We start from the raw sequence: 24,689 nt of genomic DNA on the forward strand, positions 1-24,689 counted from the left end.
AAAACAGGGTCGCACTTCCCTGTAACTGTTGTTTATCGAGTGGTCTTCTGTGCAGCTGCGCAGAAGCCACCAAGACCCATGTAATATTATTACTCGTAGTTCAGAAACTAATAAACCCGTGATCAAGCTTAAATTTTACGTGACAAAAGACTCAGGGAGAACTGTAAGACCCTTGTCACCTCCAACTAGGGATGTGCGCTTCGGCTTGGCCGCCTCGGTGGTCACCAAAGCCCGAGCCGGTGCGTAGGAGGCCCAGCGCCATGGCGTGGAGAGGAGGGGCAGCAGCTGCACCAGCGTGCAGACAGTGGCTGGTGTGCCGCCAACGCTGCTTCCCGTGCCATAGTGCCGGCCTCCGATGAGCTGCTTTGGGCTTTAGTGATTGCCGAGGTGGCCGAGCCAAGGTGAAGCGCACATCCCTACCACCTTCGACCGAGATGCTTTTTATTCTTAAAAAATCCCATTTGTTTCCTGTTCTGTCGACTCTCTTAGAACCTACCTGTTAAATCTCTGGCAGCTTTTACATACACCAGTGCCTCTGAAATGTAACTTAGAACAGGTAGTTATTTAGAGAACAATCAGCACTGCAGATGCTAATCTGGGTCGTTTCAAAGTTTCCTTTATTGGAACATTTTAAACCTGTGCTGTTCATTGAAATTGTCAAATTTAGTAAGCAGCTGCCAACCGGAACACACTTAAATGTTGCTTTCAGAAGTAGAAAACACCATGTATGCTTATTCTGTTCAATAGCGCCCTGGCAATTTTTAAAAAATTATATTTAGACCATATAATGCCTTTTCCCCTATTAGCAAGGAAACCAAAGAGCATACTAAGTATTAAGGCCCATAACCATTCAGAAATACTCCTAAATTCTTTCCCCCTTGAGGATCTTCCCTCCCGTTGTATTTCCAATTGAAAAAAAAATCCATGAAATGTTTTGTTTTGGAAAGAATAAAACAGTTTAAGACAAGAACATTGCAGAACAGCAAAGTGATCAGAACTGCTTCTCTAACAGAATAGGACTGCTGCGGTGTTACTTGTCTCCATAATCTACTTTTTACTGCACTGCCTTGTGCCTTCATAATCCAGTCTCACCATTGTTTGTCTTTTGGCGGTGGTGGTGGGGGAATGTTATCCAGTTTTTGTAATTCTAGACCTGATGAACTAGATGTTTTGTGCCTTCCGATGGAATTGTTTCCTATAATTTGAAAACCGTGGGAGTCCCAGTGAGGAAGGCAGAGGACAAATTAAGTGAACAAATGTTACTTGCTTCATTGGCAGAATGCAGATGTTTGCTCCACTCTAATGGAAAAGGAGCCTCTTGTGGTGCAAGGTGGTAAGGCAGCCGACATGCTGTCTGAAGCACTGACCATGAGGCTGGGAGTTCGATCCCAGCAGCCGGCTCAAGGTTGACTCAGCCTTCCATCCTTCCGAGGTCGGTAAAATGAGTACCCAGCTTGCTGGGGGGTAAACGGTCATGACTGGGGAAGGCACTGGCAAACCACCCCGTATTGAGTCTGCCATGAAAACGCTGGAGGGCGTCACCCCAAGGGTCAGACATGACTCGGTGCTTGCACAGGGGATACCTTTACCTTTAATGGAAAAGGATGGTTGTCTATGGCCAACGAGTACTGTAGATCCCACCTTGCTTTTAGTGCACTGTCTGTACCTTGTGATCTGCTGTCTGCATTGCCACCGTACACCCTGCCTCAAGGAGTTTGCTGTTTGCGGGGATGCCTAATTCTGCCATTCCAAGACCTACTACATTGCTCATCGGTTGACTTGTGCAATCTGAGTGTAGGACTTTATCCTGTAATTCAGTTTGAGTCTCAGAAAGAACGGCAGACTGTGAATGAAATAAATCAATAAGAACAAGCAATGCTATAAGGAAATCAGCCTTCACACCAGTGTTTCCCAACCAGGGTTACCCAGAACCCAAAGGCTACTCCTGGAGGGGTTTTTCTTTCATTTTTTTTACCTTTTTAGAGATTTTTAAAAGGAACCAAGGTGGTTTTAACCTTATTTGGGCAAGTTGACCTGCCCCCTCCCAAAATGGCTGATGATGGCCCTGGATGGGGGGGTGAAGGGGAGGGGCCCCAGCCACACAAACCTTTGCCAGTTGAGGCTCCTGTTAACCTGTTGGTGGCAGCTGCAGTCCCCACTCCTCATCCCCCCCCCCCCCGATCCCAGCCCCCTAAACTCTGGGAATTTCCCAAGCAGGAGCCGGTAGTCCTAAACACAGGATGGCATATATGGTTTGTACTTGTCCCCCTTTTCTATTGTCACTGCAGCTCAGGCCTGCTGCTTATGTCCAGAGATAAAGACTGGTCCATGGGCAGCCACAGTCTCTAGATTGGAGATTTTTATAAGAGATACATATGTCAGCTTGACCCTGCCCAGCATCGCATTTCAAAGGCTCACAGGTAGCTGGAGAAAGTGGGGAAAACCTACGTCCGCCAGTGTCTTGAACTGGTGCTGAATCATGCTTATTATACTGTAATTTATCATTATATTCCGATTCATCAACGTTTTCCAAGAGTGAGTAGAAGCACCCTTCACAAAAAGTCAATAAAGCACATTAAAAAAAAAGATTTCTGTTTTTCTTCCCTTTTTTGCAGTGATGTAAGATGTTACAGGGCAGCCTAGAGAAACTGGAGAGTTTTCAGGTAAATATGTTCTAACTGATAAGGAATCTAAAAACAACTGTATAAAAAAAGGAGAGGTATTACACAGAAAAACATTTTAAAAAATACCTCAAGAATGGTGAACCAGTTTTGCTAGTTCTTTTGCCTGCTCAGAAAATGGAGACTTTTATCTGTCTCGTCTGCATTTTTGTTTAGTCTGCAAAGTTATCTGCCTTTTGATCTGGGCTTTAAAGCGGCACAAATAGCTTCGGAAAAGGTGAGCGCGATCACGTTTCCACCCCAATTGTCAAACCGTAAGAAATACACCGAACATGGCTGAAAGTCAAGAGAGGTGGCCCATTAACAATGCTGGGCTTCCCTGCTGTATCCTTACTCTTTCCCGTGGTGAGCGGCTACTCTACCTCTTGTGAAATCCAGGTTGTTTGCTCCTTCTGATGTTCCAGGTCCTTTGTGAGCAATGAGTTCTGCTTCTCTAGCTGCAGCAGCCTTCTTGCCAAGTGGACACTGTGCCGATGGGGAGAAAAATCAAAGAAGGAGGATGACTGCAGAGGGAATCTTTCCCCAAAAAGAACACTTACAGCTTGTCCTGCCACATGACCCAATGAAATGGCGTTGTTTAGAGAAACTAATGCAGGTTAGTTTAGACATCTCTGATACAACACAGTAGATTGCTTCTTCTCTCTATTGGTAAAAATGCACTGGCAAAAGCTTGGCTACCTAAGGCTGAATAATTAATACAGCGATGGCACACAACCTGTTTAGAGATTAGACAAGCATTTGTTTAGCAACTAACATACTTGATTACCAAATGTAGATCAACCTATCATATTTCCAGTAGCCATTTTATGGCTGCGAAAGTTGGATGATGAAAAAATCAGACAAGAGGAGGATTGATTCGTTTGAACTCGGGGGCTGGTGAAGGCTTCTGCGGGTTCCATGGGCAGCAAAAGTCACCAGCAAGGAAATACTACAGCACAAAAAGCCTGATATATCACTAGTAGGCAAAATCATGCAGCTCTGGCTCACTTACTTTGGGCAAATCGTGTGATCCAACGCATTGGAGAAAGCAATTACGCTACGCTTGGTCAGCGGTAAAAGGAAACCAGGCCGACAAAGAACACGGTGGTTAGATACAATCAAAATGGACACTGGCCAGAACATTACACAACTAAAAGAAGTGGTGCAAGATCAAAAACCGTGGCAACCATGGAGCCATAGGATGGCCAAGTGTCTGAAAGGAAAACGTCATCATCATATTTAACAGGAAAGAGAGACAGGTTCCTAACTACAGCTCTAGCTGAGAGAGAGAGAGAGAGAGAGGGAGGGGGAGAGAGAGGCTGAGACTGAGTGACCGTTTACACACTAGAGGTTTCATGCCAGGCTGCAGGCTGGAGTTTTAGTCATCAGGTTACCCCATCTCTTCCTGCACTCACATGGGGGAGCATTTGGCCTGGTGCACTTCATGCACCCCCAATGTGTGCTCCTGTACGGGAGCTAGGGCAGTGAAGTTCCCAGGGCATAATTGGTCAGTGTGGGACTTCTGAGAAGAAGAGTTGGATTTTATATCCCACTTTTTATTACACAAAAGAGTCTCAAAGCAGCTTACCATTGCCTACCCTTCCTCTCTCCAGCACAGAAACCCTGTGAGGTAGGTGGGGATGAGAGAACTCTGTGAGAACTGTGACCAGCCCAAGGTTGTCCAGCTGACCCTGTGTGGAGGAGGGGGGAATCAAACCTGGTCCTCTAGATTAGAGGTTGCCGCTCTTAACCACTACACCGGGCTGGCGGGAGGGGGAATTTGCCCCAAGAGTAGTGATCTGGAGACAGACAAGGAATGTCCTCCTCATTATCCTCTCAAATTGTTTTCTCACTGCCCCCTTCAGGGCCTTCTTCTCTTCTTTTTTGTGCACCAGACATTGTCTTTTGCAATAGGAAGAATCCTCAGCTACCTAAGGAGATAGAAGAATCATCTCTGGGAAACTGCACCTGTGTTTTTTAAAAGCTGTATGACAGGCAGGCCAGTAAAAAACAAAATGTGGGCTCACAATTTCAGCAGGCTGACCTGCAAGGCTGCTATTAGGAAGAAGAAGAAGAAGAAGAAGAAGAAGAGTTAGTTCTTATATGCCACATTTCTCTATTCAAAGGAGGCTCAAAGTGGCTTACAATTGCCTTCCCTTTCCTCTCCCCACAACAGACACCCTGTGAGGTGGGTGAGGCTGAGAGAGCCCTGATATCACTGCCCGGTCAGAACAGTTTTATCTGTGCCGTGGCGAGCCCAAGGTCACCCAGCTGGCTGCATGTGGGGGAGTGCAGAATCGAACCCGACATGCCAGATTAGAAGCCCGCACTCCTAACCACTACACCAAACTGCATACATTAAAAAGAAACCTTTCCTGGGATAAAATGGATGAGTCCGGATCCTAGGATTCTAAGTGTGAAGGCCACGTGGAGGGTTTCCAAGCAGGCCTGCCGCACCCCCCCCCCCCCCGCCACAAGCGCTGGACTTTGTTTACAGCAAGAGCCGCCTGCATTGGCTGCATTTCGGGTGATTATCCGAAATCCTCCACGGAGCACAAAATTACCTTTAAGCAATCATGAGATAAAAGCCTCTCCTGCAGTTGCCCTTTGCTAAGCTGCAGGAAATTATAGAACCACTGGAGTAAGCATATGAAGTAATTTATTTTTATAAAAGGAAAAAAAAAATCATGGGCTGCAATGCTCATTAGGTAGACATTCATGTTTGTTTTTAAAAAAGGGTGTTGATACAGGTTCATGATAGCATTGTGTGATTCATTTATGCACTCGACAATGTTTGGAATCGAATGCATGAGCACATGAGCCTGCCATTCACTGAATCAGGCCCTTGGTCCATCAAGGTCAGTACTGCCTACTCAGAGGAGCAGCGGCTCTCCAGGGTCTCAGGCGGAGGCCTTTCACGTCACCCCCAGCCTGGTCCTTTTAATAGGAGATGCCTGGGATTGAACCGGGGACCTTCTGCCCTTGTCAAAGAGCCACAGGCCCATCCCATACTGGAGAATCCTTTCTATCTGCTTTAATAATGGTAAGCCAGTGTCTTCTTGTTTAAATACTTTAATTTTTGAATGGTCCCCTCCTTCTCACCCCCATGGAGATGCTACGGTCGATTGTAATACCTAAATTTTATTGTTAACTTATTATTTCAAAAGATTCAAATGGGTAGCTGTGTTAGTCTGAAGTAGCACAGTAAAATCAGAGTCCAGTAGCACCTTTAAGACCAACAAAGATGTATTCAAGGTGTGGGCTTTTAAGTTCAAGCAATCTTCCTCAGACTATGACCTGACCATCCTAATAAAGCTCACGCCTTGAATAAATCTTTGTTGGTCTTAAAGGTGCTACTGGACTCTGATTGTATTATTTCAATGTATAAGATTTTGTCAATGTGTTATTGTAGTAATCTGAATTGATTTAAAAATTTTATGCAGGGATTGATGTAAGATGCAATCTGCCCTGAATTCCCAAAGATAAGGCACATTATGCATCCCAGAATAAAATAAAGTAAAAAAAAATACTAGTACTCTTCAGGGAATCTAAAATTGCATAATGGAAGTATCTCTCTACAAATCTTCTTGTAGCACTCACTGCACTCTCCCTGGCCCCCCTCCCCAAGTGCTGGTTGTGGTTCATTGTGCAATCATGATACCTTTTGGATATCATTTGGATGCAACATGAAGAGGACTGTGTTGCTTAAGTCTACTTAATTTCCATTTGTAATTGAGATGCCAGGGAGATGACGCAAGGAGACGCGGCGGGACTACAGTTCGGTATCGATTTATTATCTGCACTCTGAGCAAGACTGGTGTTCCTGATCAGTGGTGGTCGGAATCTTACCCCCACCCGCGGTGCCACGGGCGCCGCAAACTAAATAAAGCCATAAGGGCTTGGGGGGAGGAGTTAGGCCGGGCTCTGTCTGGGATGAGGAAGGGTGCCGATTGGCCCCTTCCTCCGGACAGACCATCGGCGGGGCCTGATTGCCGCCCCGCCGCCAAGGGAGCACCTGCCAGCCGCGCACAGCGCGGCTGGCAGTTGCTTGCTGGCCGGCGGCCTGACGCGTTGAGAGGTGCGAAGCGCCTCCGACGCATCAGGCCACCAGCACGCGGGACATGGCGGCCTGCCGACTCGCCGGCCGTGCGCTGCCCCGCTAGCGCCCGCTGTACTGTACGTACAGCGGGCTTGATTACTAGTATATATATAAAAAGCAAAACTATTATGCAAACAAGTCATTCACACTTGGGCTAGGAGAAGATTTCTTCAGACAGGAGAGGAAAGGGCAATATTTGCCAGCCCCCTAGTCCTGCAGAATTTTGATGACATCCCCATGCTGCCCAAGGGCGGGGTCCCCTGTCCCCCATGAGCAGCATTTTAGGGAGCACTCTGGGCTGTAGAGAGAAGGTGGAAGTTGCTCTCAATGGATGGAAATCCCTTCTGCTCACTGAAATCCTCTAATGGCTTTAAGGCGCAAGACACAACGGGGATGCTCCATCATCTGGACTGACCAGATGAGTTGACACACGTCCTTTAAATGTGTTCTAAAACTTTTAAAAGAAGTTTTGTTTTACTGCATTTTCAGCGACAGGATCAAGTCAGTATGAAACAAAATAAGGCTCTCTAAAAAAAAAAAAGAAAACCATTTTTTTAAAGTATATTTCCAAAATACCGTCACTCTTTCCTATTGCTTAGATGCAAGGCACTGCCTTCCGCTGAGATGAGAAACGCTTCTGTGCTTATTGTAAGGATCAAGTTGACTCAAATGGATCACTCTTTGGACTGATCGCCTATACAATACTTCATAACAGCATATTGTCAGTCGAGATAAAATAATGCACATGCGACTTAGCCATATTTATCTACGCTTTTCCAAAGTGTTTCATGGGAAATTTCTTGACATATGGCTTGTCGTCTGCTTAAGTGACAAGGTAAAGTAAAAGTATATTACAGGATAGATGAGATGCTGGAATAGCTGGTGGTGCAGGGTAGACTCAGAAAGGGGAGGGAGAAAACTCTGACAGCTAAAGGGCTTCTTGCCCTGCCTGGTATTGCCCAGGTTAGCCTGACCTAGGCAGATCTTGGAAGCTAAGCAGGGTCAGCCCTGGCGAGCATTTGGATGGGAGACCTCCAAGGAATAACAGGGTCATGACATGGTGGCAGGAAATGGCAAACCAACTCTGAACATCTCGTGCCCTGAAAACCCCACCAAGGATTGCCAAAAGTCAGCTGTGACTTCACAGTAAAAAAAGAAAAGGAGGGGGGTTTCTTAGAGACTGTTTAGAAAGCAAAATAATAGCTCACTTGTCAGAAAACCAAGGACAAACCAGACAGTTTTATGCCACCACATAAAACAACTGCAAAGGGGATTCCTCTAATTGGCACCTCTTTTTCCTTGATCCGGAGACTCAAGCTGGTACAAAACGCAGCTCTAGGGTCCTCACTGGAACGCCGTGGAGGGCTTACATCCAGCCTGTGCTGAGGCAGCTGCACTGGTTGCCAGTTGTTGTCCGGATGCGGTTCAAGGTTTTGGTTTTAACCTTCAAGGCCTTATGTGGGTTGGGACCCAGATACCTAAGGGACTGCCTATCGCCCTATGCCCTGCAGGCCTTACCCTCTGCAGGTGACAATTTACTGGTTGTTCCCGGCTCAAAAGAAGCATGCCTGTCCTCAACCAGGGCCAGGGCCTTTTTGGTCCTGCAAAATGGAGCTCTTCTGCCAGGTCTACGGTTGAGGCTGGGAAAATCAATGCCCCGCCCCCCTGCTGTCAAGCTGCAATTCTGGTTACCTCATCCCTCCTTCCTCTTCCCTCTAGAGCAGTGGTTCTCAACCTGAGAATCAGGAACCCTTTGGGGGTCGAACGACCCTTTCACAGGGGTCGCGGCAGGGCAAGCAGCTAGGCAGGGGGGGGGTGCCATCCACACAACAGCCTTGCGGGGTAGATTGAGATAGACCGTTCATCTGTCTGGAGCAGCAGAAAAGAGCAAGATCAGCATGGTGGGACAAGAGGAAGAACTGAACTGAGAAACCCCAGGGAAAAACCCAATTTATATACAATCATGAACAATGGATCTTCACAGCATCGGTCAGTTTTGGTTTAATTTATGTGAAAGAACAGTTGGGGGGGTCACTGCAACATGAGGAACTGTATTAAAGGGTCATGGCATTAGAAAGGTTGAAAACTGCTGCTCTAGAGGTAGGGGTGGGGTGGGGATGGTTCCCACCATGTTGTTGGGTTTGTTTGGTTTATTGTATCTATATTTTTGTGTCCGTTTTAATGGGGTTTTAATGAGGCTTTTAATTGGACGTCTGTAACCTGCCACAAGCCTACGAGCGGCTGGTAACAAATTCAATAATAATACTAAGAGTAATAATAATAATAATGGGCTTGCAACAACCTTTACGATGACATCAGTTAACATTATTGGAGTCATAAACTGCCCCTCCCTAACAGGATCCCCAACATGTCAATTATCAATCATGTTAAATTGCATATATTCAGCTATGCAAATGAACTTTCTTTTACAGGCTCTTGGTTGATCTCTTGCTCTGGAAAACTGATGTAGCCTGGCTCTTCCAGTGCAAAAAGTTGCTGATGTCTGCGTTGCACAAACAGAGTGAAACTTTCCCAGCCCTGGAGAAAGGCTCGGAAGAGATGTGCGGCCTCTGGCGAACACCTGCATCTTGTTTGTCAGGCTCACTCCAAACTTATCACCTGTAGGTAATCTCGAACCAAACGGTGCTATCTAATTGATGAGTAAGGTTATTAAACGGCAGTTGCCAAAGACGGCTTATGCAAATTCAGCAAGAACACAGAAGACTGATTGCGTTTGGGGGCGCCGTACCAATGTGTCATAGAAGGGAGTTTCGGCTCTGCCTTGTCGGGCTCACGGCAAAGGCTCGAGTGAGGAAGGAGCTAAGGCGCCGATTCCACCACAGAAGGAAGCAGCTGAGACCCTTCCAGGGACTTCCCTTGATGTGCAAGAGGAGCCATGGAAGGATTGGCAGAGTTTGGATATGCAGACAGAGCTGCTTAAAGAATAAAATGGTTTGTAGTTCAGAAGAGAAATCACTATAGACAGAAGAGAAAGATAGAATCAGAGTTGGAAGGGCCATCTAGTCCAACCCTCTGCTCAACACAGGATCAGCCTAAAGCAGGGGTAGTCAAACTGAGGCCCTCCAGATGTCCATGGACTACAATTCCTATGAGCCCCAGCCAGCAAATGCTGGCAGAGGCTCATAGGAACTGTAGTCCATGGACATCTGGAGGGCCGCAGTTTGACTACCCCTGGCCTAGAGTATCCATGATATTTGTCCAGCCACTGCTTGAAGACTGCCAGTGAGGGGGAGATCACTACTTCCTGAGGTAGCCCATCCCACTCTAGACTGTGAAGAGTTTTTTCCTGATATCAAGCCAGAATTGTTCTACATTTAGTTGAAACCCATTACTATCCTCTGCTGCTCTCCTCTTTCAAACCCTTAGAGAGCAATCATGTCCCCTCTCAGCCTCCTCTTCTCCAGACTGAACATTCCCAAGTGCCTCAGCCTTCCCTCATAGGGCTTGGCCCCAGGCTCTGGATCATCCTTGTTGTTTTCTCCTGCACACTCTCAATTTTGTCCACATACTGTTTGGAGTGAAGCCTCCAGAACTGCACACAGTACTGCAGGTGGGGTCTAATTAATGCAATATATCGCAGGACTATGACATCTTGCGATTCTGATGTGACGTCTTGTTGATACAGACCAAGATTGCATTTGCCTACTAGAGAACCAGCTTGGTGTAGTGGTTAGGAGTGTGGACTTCTAATCTCGTGAGCCAGGTTTGATTCTGCACTCCCCCACATGCAGCCAGCTGGGTGACCTTGGGCTCACCACAGCACTGATAAAGCTGTTCTAACTGAGCAATAATATCAGGGCTCCCTTAGCCTCACCTCCCTCACAGGGTGTCTGTTGTGGGGAGAGGAAAGGGAAGGCGACTGTAAGCCGCTTTGAGACACCTTCGGGTAGAGAAAAGTGGCATATAAGAACCAATTTTTTTTCTTCTTCTTCTATCGCTGCATCATACTGTCTGCTTATATTTAGCTTCCAGTCCAGAAGTACCCCAAGACCTTGTTCACATACACTGCTACCCAGAAGCCTATCTCCCATCCAGTACGGATGCTTCTCATTTTTGTGACCCAGATGTAGAACTCTGCACTTATCCTTATTGAATTGCATCTTGGTCTTATTTGCCCACTTTACCGGCATGTTCAGATCTCATTGAACTCTATATCTTCTGGGGTGTTCCCTACTCCTCCCACTTTGGCACCACCTGCCAATTTAATGAGTCCCTCCACCCCCTCAACCAGATCACTGATAAAAACATTGAAAATTACCAGATCCAGTACCAAGCCCTGTGGCACCCCACTGTTCACCCCCCTCCAATCTGATGAAATATCCTTGACAACTACTCTTTGGGTGCGGCTTTCTGACCAGCTGCCTATCCGCCTAACCATCGGAAACTCCGGTCTGCAGTCCTCTAGTTAACCCCTCAGAATATCAGATAGAGACCTAACCGTCTACCTGTCTGTGGTCTGCAGTCATTCTTAAGTTCTGGAGGAAAAGCTGGGGAGGAGGAAGCATGCTCAAATAAGCAGGAAATCCCCTGTTGACCTTATCAGGACACTGGAGGAAGTAATTTGAAAATTATCAGGAAGTTCCTATTAGGGTTGGGTGTTTAGGGGCACCTCGGCCGCTTTGCCGATCGTGGAAGCCCGAGGTGGCTGAGGCACCCTCAAGCACCCAACCCTAGTTCCTATCCTAACTATGCAACATATACATCTCCTCCAGTGCCCCCTGCAGGATACCCTTTATATTCTGCTCAATCTTTCACACTGTCGATCTTGCACATTCCCATAGGGAGTCTGCATCAGCATTCTTCTCCTGGGAGACAGCCCTATCTTCTGACTAGGACCAAGAACCCTCCACCCCAGGGTACACTGCAGCATCTGATGTCCCTGTCCTCAAGTCACACAAAGCCAAGAACCATCTCAGCCACACTGTCATAACCAACTGCAGCACCTTTAAGAAATTAGTAGCTTCCTCCAGGAAGGGCAGGGTTTGGATTCTGCCTCCTTGCAAGGCTATGTAAGGCCTTTGCTGGAATTACATCTAAATTATAGCAATAAATTGGCTCCAGTTCCAGTAACTTGGCTCCGGCCTTGATTCCTGGACCTCATCCTCCTCTAGCAGGACATTACAGTTGCATAAGAGAGCTTGGCAATGACTTGGTGAATCCTATTCCATTATAGTCTTTTTCATGTATTGTAGCTGCTTTTGGAAATCAAACTATACACAAAAGTAATGTGGAACACATTTATCAAAACAGCCAATAAAATAGTCTAAAAGCAAAAGCATCTTCCTGAAGTGATAAAAACATGTAATACTGAGTAAGTAGCAACGATGAAACTCATAATGTAGCTACAAAATTGACTAGTAATGAAGTTTGAAATGTAAAATGATTAATATAAATGTACCCCATCTGAAGTAAATATCATGGTTATAGACCAGGGGTAGTCAAACTGCGGCCCTCCAGATGTCCATGAACTACAATTCCCATGAGCCCCTGCCAGAACTGTAATCTATGGACATCTGGAAGGTCGAAGTTTGACTACCCCTGTATAGACAAAGTCCTTAAAAACAAATTCATTGCAATGAAGTGTGTGGGATGTAGGGAAGAAATATTTTGTGTGTTTTTATATACTTTGTTATATATAATTGTGTTAGGTAACACTTTTTTTTTCTTTTCTGTATTTCCTTTATACTATTTTTTGTTTCCTCAAACTTAAAAAAACACAATATGATATTTGCAATTTGCTGTTAATGCATTATAATGTAAACAAGATAGTATGTCATATCACTTATTGTAATTGCACAATACTATTAAAATATTACATTTAATGAGCAAGTTTTATAAATTGCCTGCATATACAAATTCCATGTTGGAATTCATTATACTCAGGTCTGTGCTTTTGAATTTAGGTACAGTTGTTAATGCGCTGGCTACTTTTTCTTCTTTTGAATACTAACTTTGTGTACTTAAGTTCTGCATTTTTTCCTCTTTCAAGCGGATTTTAAAGATGCCACTGAATGAGGAAGAAGTCAAAGAGATGTGCAGAAAAAGGAGAAACAAACAAACAAACAAAAACCCTTCCCCAATTGTATGGGAAGGAGCGGGAGAAAGGTGCAAAAGCTCATCTGATGATAAAGATGGGAAATAAAAGGCGGAAAGTGAAAGGGAAGATAAGAAAGGCAGATTTTAATTTGTAGCATCTACTGATAATGCAAGGAGAAGATACAATCTGGATAATGCTGGAATAGTCTCACGCGTTAGCGGAGTTTGAGCTCTGAAGTTAATGGCAAAGAGAGAGAGAGAGAGAGAGAGAGAGAGAGAGAGAGAAAGAGAGAAAGAGAGAGCGCACATGGGAAAGTCCACAACAATTGTTAGAATGCTTTATGAGACAGCACAACAATGTGAACTTCATTCCCGACAGACAATTAAACTGGCCTACACAATGAAATGAATGAACTCTCCAGGTCTATAAAACAACACTTTGTTATTTAATTTAAAAAAATTAATAGTCTAACTATATTATGTTCTGTGGGGTACAAAGCAAACCCAATGCTCTTAATCACAACCTGTGAGTATAATTTTATACGGCGTTCGATCTTTTAAAAAACAATTTTGTGGCAAAATTGATATGAAAATATTTCACCTCCCAGAAAACAAATAATTTATTTTGTTTCGAAAAAAACCCCCCACATCTTTGAAGTCGTGCCATTTTGGCTTATTCCAGAAACGGTATTCTAAACGCCACTGTTCTGATTCTAATCAACTACAACGAGGACAAAAATGAAAGAGATTCAGACGATTTGCCTTAAAACTGTATACAATCCATGCAGATCAGATTAATTAAAAGCATGCGCGCACACCCACACCCTGACACAAAAACCTACATATTATAGAATTTGCTTTAATTAAAGTCTGGTCTAAGCATGCTATGGAATCCTTTGTGATTCAACGGGCTGTGCCATTTGTTACTACAAGGAAAGGAGTCTAACTGTCAGAGCTTTGATAATTCCCTGAAAGTGAAAAACCAGCATGACTCCTAAAGGGCTCAGCTACAACCTTTCTCCCTATTTGTCTGCGGGACTTGTTCTCACCGGCAACCTGAAATGGTATAGCCCAGTCTACCGCTTCATTCTGCTGAACAAAGCTGGAGTCCAGCGGCACCTTCAAGACCAGGGGTAGTCAAACTGCGGCCCTCCAGATGTCCATGGACTACAATTCCCAGGAGCCCCCTGCCAGCGGGTTTCTGAAAACAAGGAATAAACTAGCCGAAGTGACACTTTTAAGTATCTTAACTGTGCATTTAAAGCAGGGGTAGTCAAACTGCGGCCCTCCAGATGTCCATGGACTACAATTCCCAGGAGCCCCCTGCCAGCGAATGCTGGCAGGGGGCTCCTGGGAATTGTAGTCCATGGACATCTGGAGGGCCGCAGTTTGACTACCCCTGTTCAAGACCAACCAAGTTTTATCCAAGGTGTAAGATTGTGTGGGCCTGCACGCTTCTTCAGGTACACCTAAAGTACCAGTTAGGATACCTTGAATAATAAATCTAATAAATAAATAATAAATAATAAAGCTTTGTTGGACTTCAAGGTGCTACTGGACTTAGTTCTGCTGCTTCAGACCAACTCACCGGAAGCTAGCTTCTGCTCACCGGAAGCTAGCTGCACTTGTACACCAGGGGTCTAAACACGAATGTATGTCCTTAAAGCTATCTTTACTGCTTGAAACATAACACAAAATATGCTAAAAGGGGAGCAGTGTGATTTGGGGGGAGTCATGCCATTCATAAATGCTTAGGACTTCTACATGATCATAGGGACACAAAAAGCAGCGTACTGAATGCCAAAGCTAGTTGTCTATTGGGGGGGGGGAGGAGGGAGTGATTTTCATGGATTGCCCTGTCCTACTGCAGATGCACCTCCCCTCTCGAGAGCCCTTTCCCCACCAGGAAGCTCAGTGGGCTGCAAAGGAAAGGAATTCCATCCTGCTGACAGAAGTGCCTCCTCTGAGCAGAAACTCACCTTTGGAATCATCGCCAAATCTCCACGTCTTCTACCATTCCAAGGCAGGAATCACAATGGATTTTCATAGACACCCTCACCCGCCTAATAATTCACAGTCTTCAAGACTAAGAGGAAAGCAACATAAAGGAACGTGTTTGCAAGCTGATGGTGTTTTTACCTTTGTTTCAGCCGTCTTTTAGCTGTAGTGGGAACATTAGCTCCGTATCCATAGGAGAACAGGACTCGCTCCGCTTCATCTTCATCTTCCACTACAAAAACACAAAAGGGACCCATACAAATACCTTCATAAAATCTTGTTTAAACAATTTCATCTAGAACTTCTATAGATACACATACACACATACAAATGAGATACAAATGATGTAACAATTATTATTTCACAAACATGGAATTGCATAGTTACAGTTGCCGGAATATCTGTGACTCAGTGGTAGGGTTACCAACCTAATGACAAGTGGTCTTTAGACTACAGAGATCAGTTCCCCTGGAGAAAACGGCTGCTTTGAAAGGTGGACTCCATGGCATTGTACCCCTGCTAGGGTCCCTCCCCAAACTCCACCTTCTCCAGGCTCCATCCCCAAATTGCCAGGAATTTCCTGACCTGGAGTTGGCCATCACCAATTTTATATTGTATACTCTTGATCAGAGAACGGTACATTCCTTCTATATTTACTGGAGATCCCTGGCCCAAGGGAGGTTTGCCTGGTCCTGGCCCCAATCTGGTGGAATGAGCTCCCGGAAGAGCTGATGGCCCTGACGGAGCTTTCGCAGTTCCGTGGGGTCTGTAAGATGGAGATCTTCCACTAGGTCTTTGGTTGACGCCAGGACAGGATAGTTACAATCTGGGCTCCTCCCTGGGCCAATGAGATCATCTACTGCTCCCTATTAGTCCAGAGGCGATTATACGCCCTCTGTTGAGAGGGGTTGGGGGATGGTATTTTATTGTGGGGTCTGAAATTTTGTTACCCACTACAAGCTGGCAACTGGAGTGGCGGGCTATAAGTTAAATTATAAATAAATAAAAAATATATAAATATGGGATGGATTGTCCTCTCCCAGTGAGCACACAACTTCAGGTAAGGAGGCACGTGGAACAGTGAGAGAGGGGACACCCACCTAGCCAGCTAGTTTGGCCAAGTCAACCCTGGCAATCGATGTGGTGGCATATGTTGCAGCTAGATCACCCCTACATCCAAGCTTTATATATTTCAAATCAAAGAGACTGACCAGTAGGTGAAGGATATGCAAAGGGTCTGCATCAAAAATGTTTTGATAGCTGGAAATTTATTTCATGGGTAATGTTTTCCCATTGGGCAGACTAGCCTGTTAACAGGCAGATGAGATCTCTACATCCTGAAAACAAAGAAAGCAGAAGGGGAGGAGGAAAAAAATGGAGGAGGAAGTAGAGCAGGGGGTGTGAGGAGGATAGAAGAATAAAGCCTTGTGTTTAGAATCTGCCTGATGCTGTCCCCTTTGCGAGCAACGCAAAGATGGTTGGTGTGTGACTGAACAAGCAGAGAGCAAACAGCCTAGAAAACAAGTAAGAACTCCATATATATTCAGGCAACTGGGAATGTATACATTTATGCAAATCAAAGGACACGTGGGGAGTTGTCGTAAAATATGCTTGATGAGGCAACTAGCAAGGAATTCAATGCAGGTTTCAGGGTCACAGTGACAGCTTGAAGATGACTAGAGAGCAGCGCAAGAACTGAATGAGCACGCTCGCATGGACATGCACTTTGGTCTTTTCCTTTCATATATACACATTCCAGCTGATGAACACTCACACCGACATCAGCACAGTCTCTCAATTACACACATGAAGAAGACCTGCTTCAACAAGTACTAAAAACTGGACTAGAGGAAGCATTTCAATTAGTTTCTCCCTTCAGCAGACAAGGCACGCGAAAGTGAGTCACCTCGTCTTCATTCTCTGCTCGATGAGCGACTTCTCTTCTTGAAGCCAGTTAAAATGCTCAAACAAAGCATTTGCCAGCTGCTGTTGGAAGGGTATTTCTCTCGAGACAGGGGCAATTTAGTAATGTTGAAGCCAGCCCATCTTTATCCATTGTTGTTCCTCTATATATTTATGAAACAGCCTAGGGGGTGGGACGTGTCCAGCTGTCCAAGTTGGAATAGGGCCAATCAGGGTGCAGCCAGCTTTGCCCTGATTGGCCCTGCCCCTGCTGCTCCTGCTCTCTGTCCTTGGACTCTAGCCTCTTTGCTCTCAGACACTTCAGGGTCTGGAGACAGCAGCAGGTAAGGGGAGAGGGCCCTGGGCAAAGGATCGTGGTGGAGGCCTTGCTAATGCTAGGCTGGGCCTGCTGACAAGGGCCTCCCGGCCTGCTGAGTGCTCATTAAGGACTGCTAAGGAGCTCTGTTGGCCCTATTAATGAGCTGCCCACCCCAACTGATCTGTTTGTGAGCTGCCGCCAAAGGCCGCCTTAAGCTGCCTGGCCAGGGGCCAGGAGAGGGGACTCTTTCAAGGTCCGTTCTTAGGAACAGGCTTTGAAGCTAGTTCTGTATATTTCCTGCTGCACACAGTCCCAAATTCCTTCTTGAGAAAGCTACCTGGACACGGGTGTTATTCATTTCCTACAACCCTGTCTATACTCCAGATACCTAAACTATGATATGACCATATATAGTCATGTTGGTCATATTACCCAATAAATATTGAACAAATTTAAAATATATATTTAAAATTAATTAACTGCCACTCATTCAGGAAATGGACTCCGGGGAATGGTAGAGGACAGGAAGGCCTGGAGGATCATTGTCCGTGGGGTCGCGATGGGTCGGACACGACTTTGCACCTAACAACAACAACAAAGTCATGTTGACCCCCCCCCCCCCAATAGCCAGTCATGGACCTGGAGGGAGTGGGAAGGGGAAGGGCCCCAAGAGAGTGGGTAAACAGCTAGGCTTCCTAATTATAATATGCACAATCACACCATGTCTGGGGGTTCTCAAAGCCTGAAGAATGTTTCAGGGGTTTCTCAATGGTAAAAAAGTTGAGCAAAACTGGTCTAGAATGATGACAAAAGTAGTCTTAGCTGAATTGGTATGGACTATGGAGGAGGCAGCTAGGGTCAAAGTCCTAATGATGAGAGGGACCCGAGATACTTTCTTTTGCCCTGAAATAAGCAGCACACTTAAATATACCAAAGAAGTTTCTCCCTGAAGGAAGTACACCCACGAATTACAGTATGCTATATCATAAATAATTGCTGCATTATATTAATTAAAGAAACATACACACACATAGACAGACAGACAGACAGCAGTGGTGGAAAGTGCCATGAAGTCACAACTGACTTCCAGTAACCGTCTCATGAAGTTTTCAAGGCAAGAGTCATCCAGAGGTGGTTTGCCAGTGCCTGTCTCAGCATAGTGGGGCTGGTATTCCTTGGTGACCTCCCATCCAAACATTAACAAGGGCCAACCCTTATTTTATATAGGGTCAGTGAAAAGTAGGGTATAAAAACCCATTTTGGGTCCAATGGCACCTTTAAGACCAACATTTTATTCAAGTTGTAAACTGGTGCTCCGGAGGAATTCCATGATCATTGGAATTGCTGTCTAGAATTTCAGAAAATGTAACATGTTTTATATATCTGTGGTACAAGGAAGATCCCTTCCTTTTTTGGGGTTTTCCTTCTTTTAAAGGATAACACAATGACCTTGATGGGGGGAGAGATGCTTTCTGTAAGGCATCCTAACCTTTTCTACTTTTCTCTTCTGTATCTAATCTAAACTTATAATAAAAATATACTTTAAAAAAGTCGTAAACTGGTGCTGTGCACACGAAAACTTACAACTTGGAACAAAACGTTGTTGGTCTTAAAGGTGTCACTAGACTCTCTCTCTCTCTGATAATTAGTTTCTACCCAGTATCATCTCTATAGAAAAGGACTGTCGTAATACCAGCTTGGAAGATTCCTACTGATTGCTAAATATAGGCTAATTTTACGGGGAGCTGTTGGTTTGAGACACGGTTTTGTTTGAGACACTGGCCTCGGGGGGGGGGGGGAGGGCGTGGAGGCTGGGAAGCCGTGAATGGAGTGAGGAATAGCCAGCCAGAATCATTGGCAAAAGTGAAGGCCGTGGGGTAGAGACAGCTACTTGAGACTGATCTCGTGCAGGGAGCTTAAACAGCCTGCCCTCCACATGGTCCAAGCATGTGCTTACAAACATGTGCAAATGATAAGAACATGGTAAATGAAAAGCTCAGCAGCACCACACGGGTCACTTCAAAAGATCCTTAGCAGGCTCCCCTTTTAAAGGGTTATTAGGCAGGAAACACGAAATATTCTTCTCCCGCCATCTACGATATGAAGGAGCAAACAAGGACTATTTAGTCCAAGAAGTGAATGTTCTCCTCCCCCCTCCTGGCAGCAAATGCAACAGCATAATTATACATGGTAAGGAGAATAATTATGAGCACAGAATGTACAGGACAAAATATTTTTGGCAACAGTCGCTCAGATTTGAATGCAAAAAGGCCCATATATTCCCTGAAACTGCTGGGAAACACGATCAAAACACAAAACATGCCTTACTTCTATATACTTGTAGAAATGAAATTAAAAAAACAAACAAACAACCAAAATAGCTTGGATAATGAGCCATTTGAAGAGATATCTCATATTTTTAATTAAAAGGAAGGAGTGGAGAGAAGCAGGGGGTAGAATATTTGGGCTTATTTATTACTAAGTCATGGAACCAATTTTTTTTTACCCAAACGACTATCCAAATCAAAAGGATTTATCTACATTTATAGCAACTGAACCCAGGAACTCAGCCTCAACCCAGTTCATTTACAAATCTCCCCAAATACCACCTTTTCCTTAACCTAAACTTTAAGCTTTTTCATGCTGGACTATTTTAATCCTCACCTTATCCATTCCTCCCCTGTACATGTCTCCCTTTCTGTCAACACATAAATTCTTGCAAGCTCTTTGGATCAGGAAACTTGCTCTCTTTTCAGCATTTCAACCCTATGTACACTGGGAAGTACTGTACAAGTAGGGAAGCTATGAAATTCACAGTGGGCATCTCATCCTCCCTCGGCCTGTCCCCTGCCTCATGCTCCTGCTACTCCTTCCCTGCTTTCTTCCCACCCTGCTGCAGCCCTACTGACTTCACCTGTCTGCATGGGTCCCCCACATCTGTACAAAGATGGCCCCTCTTTGTACATGGCCCATTGTCTGGGTTTTTCGATATGCATGGGGGCCCAGGTTCAGAATTAGATACATGCTGAGGAACAAAAAAATGTGCAGGGCTCATTGTCTTGAATAAAATAACCTTGGTGAGAGATTCTGGAGCACGAGGGGGTAACGGTGAGCTGATTCACTCTTGCCTCGGTCAGGCTTTTGTTGGATGCTCCTAAGCAAGCCATATTCTCAGCATCAATGTGTCAATGGCATTGCTAATGACTTGCCATATAAGACTTTTCTACGGATTACTGGAATGAAGTAGAACATAAAACACCGAGTAGTATTGTTGTTGTTGTTGTTATTATTATTATTATTTATTGTATGGCATTTGTGTAGTATACCGAGAAGATCCTAGGATTGCCTGACAGTCAGGCAGGAGACTTTCAAAGTTGATTTGACATTGCCTGGCTCCACATCATGACCTTAGTGGTCCTTGGAGGCCTCCCATCCAGATACTAACCAGGGTCAACCCTGCTTAGCTTTTGAGATCTGACAAGATCAGGCTTGCCTGGGTTATCCAGCTTAGGGCTGTGCACTGCTAATACGTGCAGAAGCAGGAATCGCTCAAGGTCTTGTCCCATTCCTGCGGCCCTAAGCCTTTAGGAGGTAAAGGTAAAGGTAAAGGTATCCCCTGTGCAAGCACCGAGTCATGTCTGACCCTTGGGGTGACGCCCTCTAGCGTTTTCTTGGCAGACTCAATACGGGGTGGTTTGCCAGTGCCTTCCCCAGTCATCACCGTTTACCCCCCAGCAAGCTGGGTACTCATTTTACCGACCTCGGAAGGATGGAAGGCTGAGTCAACCTTGAGCCGGCTGCTGGGATTGAACTCCCAACCTCATGGGCAGACAGATTCAGACAGCATATCGCTGCCTTACCACTCTGCGCCACAAGAGGCTCTTAAGCCTTTAGGAGAGGAAGCAACAAATGCAAGTGAAAACAAAGCCCACTACACAGATCTTTTCCAAAGAAGACAATTTTCTTTGTACGTTTCCCTCTTTTTCACTTTATTGTAAAATGAAATGATTTAGCAGCACATATAAGAGAACTAAGTACTTCTAATATTCCAAACGGTTATTTTAAGTTGTTTTAATTGAGAATGGAAGATGCCGGGGCGGAAATCCAGGGATAGGAACTAGAAAGACGTTCCAGAAAGTCCAAACATGTTGCTGCAAATTAAATGGTCCCAGCTGGTTTACTGTCACCACATCAGCACCCTAGCTCTGTTTCAAAGCATTGTATATTTTGAACACAGGCACAGTAGGGTTTAAAAATAAATATTTGTCAGGTGGTTACCATAAAAAGTCACATTTTCATAATGCTCCTTGGATCAATCATGGGAAACTTGCAGGAAAAAAAAACAGTCACATTTTTATGATCAAGGGAAAAGTCCTGATTCTTTGGGGCTGGGAAGGGAAGGGACCTCCACCACATACATTTTGCCATTACTGGTCACAATTGACTAGCAGGTTCCATTTCATGTTACATCCTGGCATTACTTCATCTGTCTATAACGTTTACATCCCACCCTGCCTCCAAGGAACTCAGAGTAGCATGCATCAAGCTATTTATTATATATTGTATGGGATGTGTTGTGTAGCCAGGAGATCTGAGGATTGTCTGGCAGCCAGGCAAGGAACGTTCAGAGGTGGTTTGCCATTTCCTACCTCTATGTCATGACCCCAATGTTCCATAGAGTAGCGGTCCCTAACCTTTTTGGTTGAGGACCACCTCCGGGGGTGGGAAAGAGCCGGTGGTCCGGGCACCACACATGTGTGTTAATGTCCTCTGGTGGTGAAAACGTGCACACGTGGAGCTGCCACGCATGTGAATTTTTACCACCAGGGGGCACAAACGCGCATGCGCGGCAGTTCTGCACATACGCGTTTGTGTCCGCCGGCTTGCCGGCAGCCGCGCCTGCCTCTTCCCCCCGTGCAGCAAGAAGGTAGCCGGGCCGCGAACGAAGCTTTGGGGGGAGAGGTAGGCGTGGCCGCCGCCGGCCCATTACCGAGGTCTTCGCGGTCCGTTAACAGGCCATGGACCGGGGGTTGACGACCCCCGCCATAGAGGACCTAACACCCAAATCCTTGGAGGCCTCCCATTAAAATGCTAGCCAAGGTCGGCCCTGAAGCTTCTCTTATTTTCTCCCTTCAAATAATTCTGTGAAGCAGGGTTAGATGAGAGCAGTGAACTGAATCAAGATAATCCAGCAAATCCATTGTGGTGGGAATTTGTCTCAGATCTCTCCGGCCCAAAGTCCATCCTTCTATGCATTCTGCACCATGCTCTTTCTCTCAATTCCCCTCCTGGAAGTGTTTCGTGTCAGGCTAGTATTAAAAGCACAGGAGCTGTGATGGAAAGTGGCAACTACATCCACTGGGACAGCCTGGGTGGCTGGCTATCTGAAAGCCCTGAATTCACACCCACACAGATTATCTGCCTGATAACGAACATCCTCACTGCCCTTGACTGATTAGACCAGGCTTTCTCAACCAGGGTTTCATGAAACCCTGGGGTTTCTTGATGGCCCTGGAAAAGGTTTCCCAAATGGGTGGAAGTTAATTAATTTTTTACATATTTTTTAATTCGTTAAACATTTATCAAGTGATATGACCATATATGGTCATATTGCCCCCTCCCCCCCCAAATGGTCAATGATGTGCCTGGAGGGGGTGGGAAAGGGAGGGACTTCAGGTCGGCATGTACACGGCTATGGTTCCCAACCATATTCTGCATCACTGTGCCACTTCTGGTGTTTCTCAAAGCCTGAAGAATGTTCCAGTGATTTCTCAATGGTAAAAGAAACTGAGAAAGGCTGAGTTGGACAAATAGATTCCATGGAATATTACTCTGAGCCACATTCAGCCCCATCACAGTCATTTTCTTATGCTCAGCCTTACAAAAGCAAAACACAGCTTATGCCAAGTCAGGACACACAAAGACCTATTTTGCATCTCAAATAAGAGAAAGAAGCCAAGAAGCTCTGTGGAAAGCATGTTATCTTCCTTAAGATTTCAAACCAGGAGAGGTCACAGCAACCACAGTATTCTAACCCTACAGCTTCTAAAGCCTGGATAATTCATAATGAAATTTATAATGTTACATTTTTATGAGAGGTGCAAAAAACCCAGGATATTTATTTATTGCCAAGCATATGCCATGATCCAATACAGAGTCAGACCATTGATTGTGCTGAGAATCTCTTTTCCTCCTATATTCCTCCGGGGAGGGCGGTATAGAAGTATGAGAAATAAATATTTAAAAATGGGCTGGAATCCTATTTTTAAATACTTCAAAAGGTGAACTACAAGGTTTGACTGGAAGATCAGACCCAAACAACATGACCCATTAGACTGCAAGCACATGACATCTGGTCACATGACAGGTGGGAGAGGAGCCAGAATTACCACTTCACTGACTTCTAGGCCAGGTCTGTGGGATAAAAACAAGAGAGATCCACAAGTAGAAACCCATTTCCATTGCAGATTATTCTTACTCAAAAACATTGCCAGTTGTTATGACTTGGAGGAGAAATTAAGTTATGAAGAACCTGGTCTCTTCTTGTTGTTTTTTCTATTTAACAGCCTCCATGCCAATTCTGCCAAGCAAATATGGAAAAAAAGGTCTTCCACAGACCTGGCCTGAGGGATTCTGGCCAGCAAGCAGTAGGCGAGCAGAGTGGTTTGAGCAAGAAATAAAAATTCAATAAATACCCCAACTGCAAATTAAGAGATTATAAAACAGTCACATAGTTAATTTTATACTGGAAGTGTTACATATCGAATATCTACTTCAGATTCCTGTGGTTTAATAAGCAAAAGTCAGATTGATAACCATCAAGACTTGAGATACATTCCGGCACGGTGCCGCAAGAAGCAAAGTGGGAGGGCTTACGTTCTGCTGTTTGCATTATAATCTCGTCCAGCTCCTTTTCCAGCTTTTCATATGTGTCAAGCCTGGCCTGGTAGTCAGAATTTTGCGACTGGAGTTCCAAAATCTGCTTCTCGCTGGCTGCCTGAAGACTGTAAAACTCTTTGGTTAAAACCTATGGAGATGGAAATCAACCCAAAAGTTAATTAAATGAAGGTCTATAAATTACTCACGAAAGGAGGCAAAAGGGCACGTAGGTGAAACATTTGCTAGCTTATTTGAATAGGTATTTGACATAAATTAGGCTATAAATCCTGTGCACAGTTAAAGACAGTTATTAAATGAAAATTTGCATCATGAAACTCAAATCCCAGAACTGTTAAGTTAAATTCAATTAGAAAGGTAACATCTTTCCTTGGATTGGTGATTCACAAAATTCCAACATGCATTTCTCAAGGTCACTTGTGGTAAGGCCCGACACAACATTGTCAGGGAAGAAGAGAAATAGCCTTAGAATGGGTTAACTGCAGTAACATTGCAAGATTACCATCCTTAGTTTCTTCAAACTAATGTATGCAAGCAAAGGGATGAGTTGGACTTTACCAACACTGGTTTCTTATTCAACATTAAAACCAGATGGTTCATTACCACCCAAGTGGTGTTGAGAAACCCCTGAAACATTCTTTAGGCTTTGAGAAACCCCCTAAGTGGTGTGATTGTGCAGAATATGGTTGGGAGGCATCACTGTGTACATGCCCACTTGAGGCCCCTCCCCTTCCCACCCCCTTCAGGCCCATCACTG

General features: G+C 45.0%; 1 protein-coding gene across 2 annotated transcripts in view; it reads right to left on the reverse strand.

Annotated features, from left to right (window-relative positions):
- Positions 1-24,689, reverse strand: part of PIBF1 (progesterone immunomodulatory binding factor 1) — a 127,494-nt gene that overhangs the window by 27,980 nt on the left and 74,825 nt on the right. For both annotated transcript variants that reach the window (XM_077343996.1, XM_077343995.1), the window contains exons 12-14: positions 23,912-24,062; positions 14,956-15,046; positions 3,044-3,146 (exon numbers count right to left, since the gene is read on the reverse strand). In XM_077343996.1, coding sequence (XP_077200111.1) covers positions 3,044-3,146; positions 14,956-15,046; positions 23,912-24,062 — 345 coding nt within the window. The remainder of the gene's footprint in view (positions 1-3,043; positions 3,147-14,955; positions 15,047-23,911; positions 24,063-24,689) is intronic.

This window comes from Paroedura picta, chromosome 6 (genome assembly GCF_049243985.1).
Source record: "Paroedura picta isolate Pp20150507F chromosome 6, Ppicta_v3.0, whole genome shotgun sequence".
Classification (NCBI taxonomy): Eukaryota; Metazoa; Chordata; class Lepidosauria; order Squamata; family Gekkonidae; genus Paroedura; species Paroedura picta.